A 10,007-nucleotide genomic window follows, 5' to 3' on the forward strand; every position below is an offset into this window, starting at 1 on the left:
AAGACAGTAGATCTTAAGTGTTTTCACCACAAAAAAGAAAATAGTAACTAGGTGAGGTGACGGAAGTGTTAATTAGCTTACTTGTGGTAATCACGTATATACATATATAAATCATCATGTTGTACTTCTCAAATATATACAATTTTTATTTGTCAAAATCACCTCAGTAAAGCTGGGAAAATGCAAAAAGAAAAAGTCAAGGTGCCTTTTGTTAAAAGAATAAGAGTATAAGAATATTTATATTTGCAGTCATATTTGCTTACTTATGCCTTATGCATAAAGATGCTCTGGAATTATACATATGAAATTAATGCAAGTGAATATGTAGAAAATATTTAGAAAATGCGGGGAAGGTCAGGGAGGTGGGGTTGATGGGAAAAAAAGTGTGAGTGAGAGCTCTCTATTGTAATCAAAATCATTTGAATGTATTTGCTATTCAAAAAAATTTGAGAAAAAGAGCTAAAAAGGAACTTGCTCAAGATTATGTAATAATAATTGATGGAACTGAGATACGATTCCAGGATTCTGGCAATAGTGTGTGCTTTTTATTGTGCAAAATAAATGCAGAAAATGAGTAAATTCTGTCATGGAACTTCTGTTTTTGCAACCTAAGGCAATAAAGAGGACCAAGAGGAAAAGTGGTTCTTGTTGCTGCCCCAACTCTTGTATCGAGGTAGCTACAGAAGATGGGTGGAGGTGGTTGCTTTTTAGTTGGCACTAGGATTGGGTGGATGGTAGGAGGGTGAGCCCAACAGCACAAAACTATGACTAATAAAGATAGTCAAAGCTTCCTAGTGTGGGAACATAACTTTTAGAGATTGAGACACATCTGGGAAGTCAATAAAGTTACCATAAATTAAGTGATAACGAAGACTTGAGAAAAAATTCACAGTATGTCCTCTCCTTTCTTTTGGATAGACATTTTCCCAGAGATATCTAAGATCTATTCTAGTGACCAGAGTGACAGGAAGTTCTAAGTAGCTGTTTCTAACCATGTCTACAACTTTATCAGTGATGGGAGAGACAAAGGTTTCCAGTTTTCCAACTAGAGAGGAGATATTGGGACTTTGCAAACCACATTAAGAATTTTTTTTTTTTTTTAGAAAACTAGCATTTTAGCTAATCCAAGAGCAGAACTTCTAAGCACAAAGATTTCCTCATCCTACAGGGTCTTTACTTGAGCAAACGGTTTAATTTTTTAAAAAATTCATTTCACTTTAAGAAAATACAGATCTCTGCATTTGGATAATTTCTCAAACCAAATTGGAAAACATTATAAGAAGGTTGTCTATACACAGTACCAAGATGAGTCTTTCACCAAACGTTTGGAGAATACGAATATCAAAGAAGATGGGATCTTGGGCCCTATTATCAGAGCCCAGGTCAGAGACACACTCAAAGTAAGTAACAGAAATAGAGTACCATGGGAGAAATTAAATAGGAAAGACAGTTTATAAGTACTGGTTATTTGTTTGTACTAAAAAGAAATATATGTCCATGTAGTTTTTAATTCAAATGCAACTTTAGTTTTTATGTATTTGCTCTGATTTATAGCCTACCTTATCTGAGACAATTTATCAAATTATAAAGGAATAAAACAAAGAGCCGATGTAATTGAGGTGAAGGATAATATGGGGACAAAGAAAATAAAGCCATGGATAAGTATAATGAAACACATGCCTTATGCTCCTATAAGGTTGCCTACAAATTTTGTCCAAAGCTTTCTAGCATCCGAGTAAAATATGTCAGGGCAAGATTCACAGTAGTCATAAAGAAAACATAATTCCCCTTGACACTGAGGCCAATTTATCCCATGGATCCTTAAAAAGAGGATGCTGTATAATACAGTGGATGGAATCCTTGATAGAATCCCTACAATTGATATAATAAATAAGTTGCTGGGGCGCCTGGGTGTCTCAGTCAGTTAAGTGTCCAACTCTTGATTTTGGCTCAGGTCATGATTTCAGGGTCCTGAGATGGAGCCCACATCAGGCTCCACGCTCAGCGTGGAGAATCTCTGCTTGAGATTCTCTCTCTCCCTCTGCCCCTCCTGCACCACGCGTGCACTTTCTCTCTCAAACAAATAAATAAATCTTGAATGAATGAATGAATAAGTCACATAGCTTTGTAAAATAATGTTTGTCATTATGGCTGAGAACATAACAGTAAATACAATTGCCTATAAACAAGTCATCATTGTGCTCTAGGTATGTAGTTCTCCCATGACTGGTCTCTGAGGGAGGTAAATTTAGATATGATTCAAGAACACTGAGTGTTCTTCAGACAGCTTTCCTTAAATAGATGTCACGTCATCGAGCTTCTGATAGGAACTGGGCAGCAGAGAAGTAAATGTTGCAAACTTCGGCAGGATTCTAGAATGTGGGTAATCTACAGATTAAGGATGATCCAAATGCTTTGGCAATCAACCAACAGCAGATAAGATTAAGGTTTTCTTTTGAAGATTAAGAAGCCTAACTAGGACTCCCGTGTAAATAATGCTCCTCCCTTCACCCCTTTGTGGGGGTGAACTAACATATCTGCACACAAGGACAATTCTGTTCATTTAAAAATAACGAAAGGATAGAAAGCAGCCTTTCTCTGTTCTTCTTTCCCTTCCCTCATTTCTGATTTCCCCCATCCCTTTTAGGTGATTTTTAGCAAGTGTAAATATACCTCACTGGAAATTCAGGATCTGGCTATTTGTGTGCCCCTCAGAAGATGACACCAAGGACAGTGTCCTAGGAGATCTGCCAGGCTGGGGAAGGAGATCATGGTCTAAAGAGAAGGAACAGATCTGAAGGCAGATGTGGTCCAAGCTGAGAGGAGAGGGGAAGGGGAATGGGGATCGAGTGATATACTTGGAAAAAGTGATATATTGTGAGGAAAATGTCACTTCTAAGGGCAGACTTCTCTTTCCATTTTCCATCTTACCATGTGAGTGAAACTGTCTCAAAAGTATCTGCCAGGTTACGGGGAGAGGTTGCTGCTCAGAGAAACAGAACTAGTTTGCGTGCATGCACACACGCACCCTCCAACAAGTGAATTTGCAAAGCTAACATCCTATATTAATTCTCACAATTGAACTTAAGTCCTGAAATAATGAATTTGAGTTAACTTTGTAGATCGTGTTCAAAAATATGGCCAGCCGCGTCTACAGCATTTACCCTCATGGAGTGACCTTCTCCCCTTATGAAGATGATGTCAACTCTTCCTACACTTCAGGTTTGAATCAGAGTCTGCTGAACGAAACTATTCACCTCTGAGAGGCTGCCATATTTTCCTAGTGTCCTCGTTGCTCAGTAATATAACTTGTCCAGTCAGGTAGTATACAAGTAGGGTATCCTAAAAGTCGGAACCAAACCCTTCTCACTTAGGGATTTTGTTTACCCTAGTGCTTACCAAATTTGTTGGTGCCATAGCGGCCTCTAGTGGAGCAATCTCTAATGGCGACATGTAATCCAAGGTTAAGTGGAACTTGATAGAAAAATATTCCTTTCCTAATATTAATTGGTTCTAATGAGAACTCACTGTTTGTTTAATGTAATAATTTTGAAAATGAAACAATATTGACTCTATTTTCTTCCAGACAATTACACCATGATCAGAGCAGTTCAACCAGGGGAAACCTATACTTATAAGTGGAACATCCTAGAGTCTGATGAACCCACAGAAAATGATGCACAGTGCTTAACAAGACCATACTACAGTAATGTGGATGTCACAAGGGACATTGCCTCTGGGTTGATCGGGCTACTTCTAATTTGTAAGAGTAGATCCCTGGATAAGCGAGGCATACAGGTATTCTGTCCACAAACTAAACTTTTAGAAATTCCAGGAACTGCTTCAGGCTGGAACAGATTAGGTCTCCTTGCTAAATAATGGGGCCTCTCCTTCTAGAGAACAGAAAATATTATGTTATCTTCTTTAGAGCAAATGTGACATTTATTCCTTTGTGGGTTTTTTTTTTTTTTTTTTCTTGTCTATTTTCATCTAGATTCTTACTCTGGAAGGCCGTTCTATAGTGTGACACCATATTTTGTTTTAGTTTGAAGTTCCAGGTCTTCTGCTATGTCATCAGCAAGCCACCTAGCCTCTCTTAATTTCTTCCTTTTATCAAATGGGTAATATCCTCCTAAAAAATTTTTACAGGGTTTTTTGGGGCTCAGCAAGATACCACCTTGTAAAAGTGTAAAACTCTCTACCAGTCCTTGTTATTTTTAGAGACCTGCACTGGGAGAGATAAGAGAGATAATAGTTTGGAGACATAGAATCTGGTGAAGTTGGACCCAGACAATGGTCCATCTCTAGTGAGACTAAATTATAGAGAAAAAAGTGAACAAAGAGACAGATCTTCATTGGAGAATAATAGTCTCATATTATTAACTTAAAATTCCCAATCAGGCTAAGCTATAATCAAAGAAGTTCATCCTAAGGCATACAAAATAAATATATGCCTAGAAAAATCAGAAATGGACATTTGGAAGACCTTAATTTATTGAGCTATGAAAGGAAACAGGAAGGGAGAAGTAGAAAGCTTTCCTATTGCAACCTTCTGTTTTATCCTTTGCAACTATTTGGAGCATGTCTAGTCAATCATTCAGGTTGAAAGGTGTCTACTTACAGAAATAAAACACAATTACAGCTGCCATGTGGAGATGGAATTTTTCTATTAGGATGTTTTAGTCTCTGAATTTTCTGATCTGCTTTGTTTGTCCTTGCATATTACCTTTGGCTCTAACAAGGGCTTTGTACAAAATGGGCTCTCATAAATGCCTGAATTTATGGCTGCAGTGGCCCCTAGACTGTGCCTCTTTGGTTTCTGAGAAGAACTCAGTGTTGTGGGTAATCAGCTGGAACATTAATCACTGAACACTGAACTTTTATCCTCCAGAGGGCAGCAGACATTGAGCAGCAGGCTGTGTTTGCTGTGTTTGATGAGAACAAGAGCTGGTACATTGAGGACAATATCAACAAGTTCTGTGAAAATCCTGAGAAGGTGAAACGTGATGACCCCAAGTTTTATGAATCAAACATCATGAGCAGTAAGTCAAACCACTGTTTTTGTCCATCAGTTTTTCACTCCTGTGCTTAAAGTATGACTGTGCATAAAGGCAGAGACATGGATTAGAATCCACTCACCTCTTATCCTCACTTGCAATCCAGGGATTTGATGATGAAGTTACTGGGGGATACTATAGCAATCTTTTTACAGCAAGAGGCCAAAAGCTTGTTCTCCTTAAGAAGTCTTCTTGGTCTCGTGCTCCAGATGTGCATGTACGTTTATGCACATGCTTTGGGCACCTCCACTCTGGAGGAACAGGCTGAGGGGTGGGAGTGGTGAAGAAAGGGACTACAGGCCTTGGTCAGTGGTATATGGGGATTTTAGACTGGGTGCAAGGTGAACAGTCTTTATAGGCAGGGCAGAAACAAGGTAAGTAATCCAAAGCTGGAAGGTCAAATCAAATGAAGGCAAAAGGCAGATGGGGAGCCAAGAATCATAAAAAGCCAATCCATGAAGAGGTTTGAAGTGAGCAGTGAGAATCTTGTTCAGAATAGAAGGAATTCCCTAAGCCAAAGTTCAGGCATTTGCTGTAGTTTTCAATTTCAGCACCTAAAGCCACTGCTATGAGAAGTCTAAGAGAAATTTCAATAAGCCAGTTAGAAGCAAACTTTGCCACGGTGGTCAGGGTCCCCACCACTATTCCTCAGAGTCAAGAGCCATTATGATCACCTTCTCTGATAGGTAATCATAGACATGAGGATGACTTCTCCATGGTCTGTTCACATAGTTTCAGATGAATTATTGGAATTCTCAGAACTGGCAGATGCCCTGAAAATAATTCCAAACCGGGAGTTACTCAGCTTTCTTTGCATAATTTCATTTTTGGCAGTGAATCTGTCATAGGTTTGGGTTAGTGAGAAATTATGTATGAGCTACATATATCATTTAAAATTTTCTAGTAGCCATATGAAAAATTAAAGAGAAATATATCCCAAATATTATCATTTCAACACACAACCAATATAAAAATTGATGAGATTTGCTTTCTTTATTTCGTACTAGGTCTCTGAAATCTGGTGTGTCTTTTGCACTTAACAGCACATCTCAATCCAGATTATCCACACTTCAAGTACTCAATAGCCACTGTATTTAGTGGCCACTGTATTAGACAGTACAGCTATAGACCATTTAGAAGAGCCTCCTGAATGAAATACAAACTAAAAACATATTGTCATTTAAGTGTTCACTAGTGCCAGGCATCATACTAGTATCAGGGCTAGAGTGGGAACGCAGGTAGAGGTGGGCCCTGTCCTCATAGAAATCAAACCTGTGATTTTATTACCATGCCTAGAACCTAAGTAAATAAATATACTGCCAAAAGCTGTGTCCCTTTGAAAGATAGTGAAAATGTGTGAACTCGATACTTGAACAAAAACTATGGACTATCTCAATGATAAGAGGGAGCAATAAAAATTGCCAAATGTGCTAAATATGCATGCCTTTTAGGGACATTACTTCTTATTCACCAGCTAATGTGTCAAGATGAATTTCTTATATTATGCTTTTCTTCCAGGTAGAATTATTCTAGATAATATTGTAAGTTGAGGTTTAGACTATTTTAAAAGCAGAATGTGGAAAACAAAGCATTTGATACACACTGGACAAATGAATGAATAAGTCAACGAGAATGAAAGGCTTTGTCTTTCTCCTGATATTTCTCCATTGGCTAACTTAGGAAAATAAGTTCTCATTTGGGAAGTCTGAGTTTGATCTAGTCACTAGGTAGACCTGGTGAAGCTTATCATAATCACTGCTTTGACACAACCAAATTAATATTGGGACGTTAATCTTAGGTATAATTAGCCACACGCCCCTTTGTCGGCAGAGGCTTGCATGTTAACAGATTTTACTCTTTCAGCGATCAATGGCTATGTGCCTGAGAGTATACCCACACTCGGATTCTGCTTTGATGACACTGTCCAGTGGCACTTCTGCAGTGTAGGGACCCAGGATGACATTTTGACCATTCACTTCACTGGGCACTCATTCATCTATGGAAAGAGACATGAGGACACCTTGACCCTCTTCCCCATGTGTGGGGAATCTGTGACTGTCACAATGGATAATGTTGGTAAGAGCCTGGACACTTGGAGAGGAACCTCTGATCTATAAAGTTCTGCTGCAGCTTCCCAAACTATCACAGTTCCTGAGTTTATCTTTCTGATCCCTTACAGGCTTTCCTTTCAATACTTCTCGTGATTTCTGTTTGGAGAATTAATTACTTAAATGGGTCTAGTCCTTTAATGTGGGTTCCATTTTTCCTTCTCTGGGCTAAGTGAGAAGGAAAGACACAACAGCAAAAAGATAAGGTATGACTTTGAGGAGGAAGCATGAACATTCAGCCACAAAAGAGCATTTCTTTTATCAAAATGGCCTTTTCAGTTTTTAAAGCTAGCCATGACACTGTGGGTTAGTTAGTGATCATCAGATACAGTACCTCGGAGTCTGGCCTCAGAGATGCAGTGGAAAGCATGGAAAGCACATGGGCTTTGGAGTTCCTCCAATGTGCTCTGGCACTCAGTATCTTTGTAACCTTGGACATGTTATTCAACCTCACTGAGCTTCCTTGTATTCATCTCAAAAACACAATCACACTTTACAGGGTTGCTTTGACCATTTATTGTCTTATATACCAAGTGCCTAGCACTCAGCAGACACTCAACAAGTGGTAACGATTGGAGACTCCCCAGGAAATCTGTATGCCAGAAAATAATACCATTTCAAAGAGATTCAAAATTGCCCTGGGCCCACCTGAATCACCTACTGCTTAGAAATATCTAGATGTTTCTTACATCATCCTCCCCCTCACTTCAGTTTTCAAACAAGATGTGCAGCCAACAAGATGTTTATGATATTCAAAGCCCACTTGATTCTTAATTCATCCCTTTTCAAATATATTCTAAAACAGTGACTCTTAAACTATCTGTGCTAAGAGTTTTCTCCTAATCTCCATTGATCAATACTTTCAGTCTATATTCTGTTATATGAGATAAGTGCACTGATCACATGCTTGGATGCACAGCAATGTCAGATTGCTAAGCAGTTTTATAACACCTTACACCCGGTTTCTCTCCATATGTCACTATAGGAGATAATTAACAGTTCCCAGGTCAGCAGTGACCCACAGACCACACTTGTTATCCCTAGCTGAAGTTCCTTGAAAATTATCTGCCACAATGGATCCTAGGGTTTTTATATCTTTTTCTGGGCTTAGAGCTCTCTGTTTTCTCTGTCTCTCTTCTGTAGGTACTTGGATGTTAACTACAATGAATTCCAATTCAAGAAACAAAAACCTAAGGCTGAGATTCAGGGATGTTAAGTGTATCCGGGATGATTATGAAGACTCATATGAGATTATATATGAACCTCCAGCATCTACAGTCATGACTACACGGAAAATGCGTGATTCTTCAGAAAACAGGGGTGAAGAGGATGATGCTGACTATGATTACCAGAACAACCTGGCTTCATGGTTAGGAATTAGGTCATTCAGAAATTCATCACTGAATCAGAAGGAAGATGAGTTTAATCTTACTGCCCTAGCTCTGGAGAACAATTCTGAATTCATTCCTCCTAGTACCAATACAGCTGTTAATTCAAATTCCTCTTCCCTAAGTAACATTAGCAGGCTTATTGTCTATAACTTTGCAAAGCCTCAAAAAACTCTTCCTCACCCAGCAGCCACCATAGCTGGTCCCCCTCTGGGACACATTGGCTTAGACAAGAACTCAGCTCTCAACCGTTCAAAAGCAGAGCATTCCAGCCCTTATTCTGAAGACTCTATGGAGGATCCTCTACAGTCAGATATCACAGGGATAAGTCTACTTCCACTTGATGCAGAAGGATTCAGGAGTCAAGAACATACTAAGCATAAGGAATCCAAGAAAGGAAGAGAGCACACAGCAAAGCATAGGTTCTCCCAAGTGGGATTTTCAGCACATAAAACTGGGCGACATTTAAGCCAAGGCAACTCTTCTCCTTCCAGAATGGGACCCTGGGAAGACCTTCCCAATGATCTGTTACTCTTAAAACAAAAGAATCCATCCAAGATTTTGAATGGGAAATGGCATTTGGTGTCTGAGAAAGGTAGTTATGAAATAGTCCCAGAGGCTGATGAAGACATGGCTGTTGATAAGCTGCTGGACAGCCCCCAGAATGCCTCAAGGACTTGGGGAGAAAACATCCCTCTCACAAACAAGCACAGAAAGAAGAATGGCCACCCAAAATTTTCTGGAATTAGAAAGAAATCTCTACAAGTAAAACAGGATGGAGGAAACAGTGGATTGAAGAAAATCCATTTTTTCATTAAAACACGAAGAAAGAAAAAAGAGAGGCTTGCACACCATATTCCTCTATCTCCAAGGGGCTTCCACCCTCTAAGAGGAAAGGCCAATACCACATTTTCAGATAGGAGACTTGATCATTCATTGTTACCCCATAAATCCAATGAAACATCTTTTCCCACAGACCTCAATCAGACATTCCTCTCTGTGAATCTTAGCTTGTTAGACTCACTTCCTTACCATAATCACAATCCCTCAAATGACACCAGTCAGACAAGCTCCCTTTTAGATCTTTATCAGACAATACCCCCAGAAGAATATTATCAAACATTCTCTAGTCAAGACTCTGGTCAAATGCACTCCACTACAGACTCTAGCCACACATCTCCTCCAGAGCTTGGCCAGATGCTCGACTATGACCTAAGAAACAAGCCATTCCCTACTGACATTGGTCAAATGTTCCCTTCCTTGGAACCTGAAGCCTGGCAGGCAACCATTTCTGCAGATCTCAGTCAACCAAACCTTTCTCCTGATCTCGACGATACAACCCTTTCTCCAGACCTCAGCCAGACAACATTTCCTCCAGACCTCGACCAGATAACATTTTCTCCAGATCTCGATCAGACAACCTTTTCTCCAGACCTTGACCAGACAACCTTTTC

General features: G+C 39.4%; 1 protein-coding gene across 1 annotated transcript in view; it reads left to right on the plus strand.

The window, feature by feature from the left end:
• The window catches only part of F5 (coagulation factor V), a 66,288-nt gene that overhangs the window by 34,741 nt on the left and 21,540 nt on the right, over positions 1–10,007 (plus strand). The window contains exons 8-13 of the mRNA XM_035010868.1: positions 1,223–1,400; positions 3,123–3,222; positions 3,587–3,798; positions 4,892–5,042; positions 6,921–7,133; positions 8,309–9,920. Coding sequence (XP_034866759.1) covers positions 1,223–1,400; positions 3,123–3,222; positions 3,587–3,798; positions 4,892–5,042; positions 6,921–7,133; positions 8,309–9,920 — 2,466 coding nt within the window. The remainder of the gene's footprint in view (positions 1–1,222; positions 1,401–3,122; positions 3,223–3,586; positions 3,799–4,891; positions 5,043–6,920; positions 7,134–8,308; positions 9,921–10,007) is intronic.

Source organism: Mirounga leonina, unplaced genomic scaffold, assembly GCF_011800145.1.
Source record: "Mirounga leonina isolate KUSES-001 unplaced genomic scaffold, KU_Mleo_1.0 Mir_154, whole genome shotgun sequence".
NCBI lineage: Eukaryota > Metazoa > Chordata > Mammalia > Carnivora > Phocidae > Mirounga > Mirounga leonina.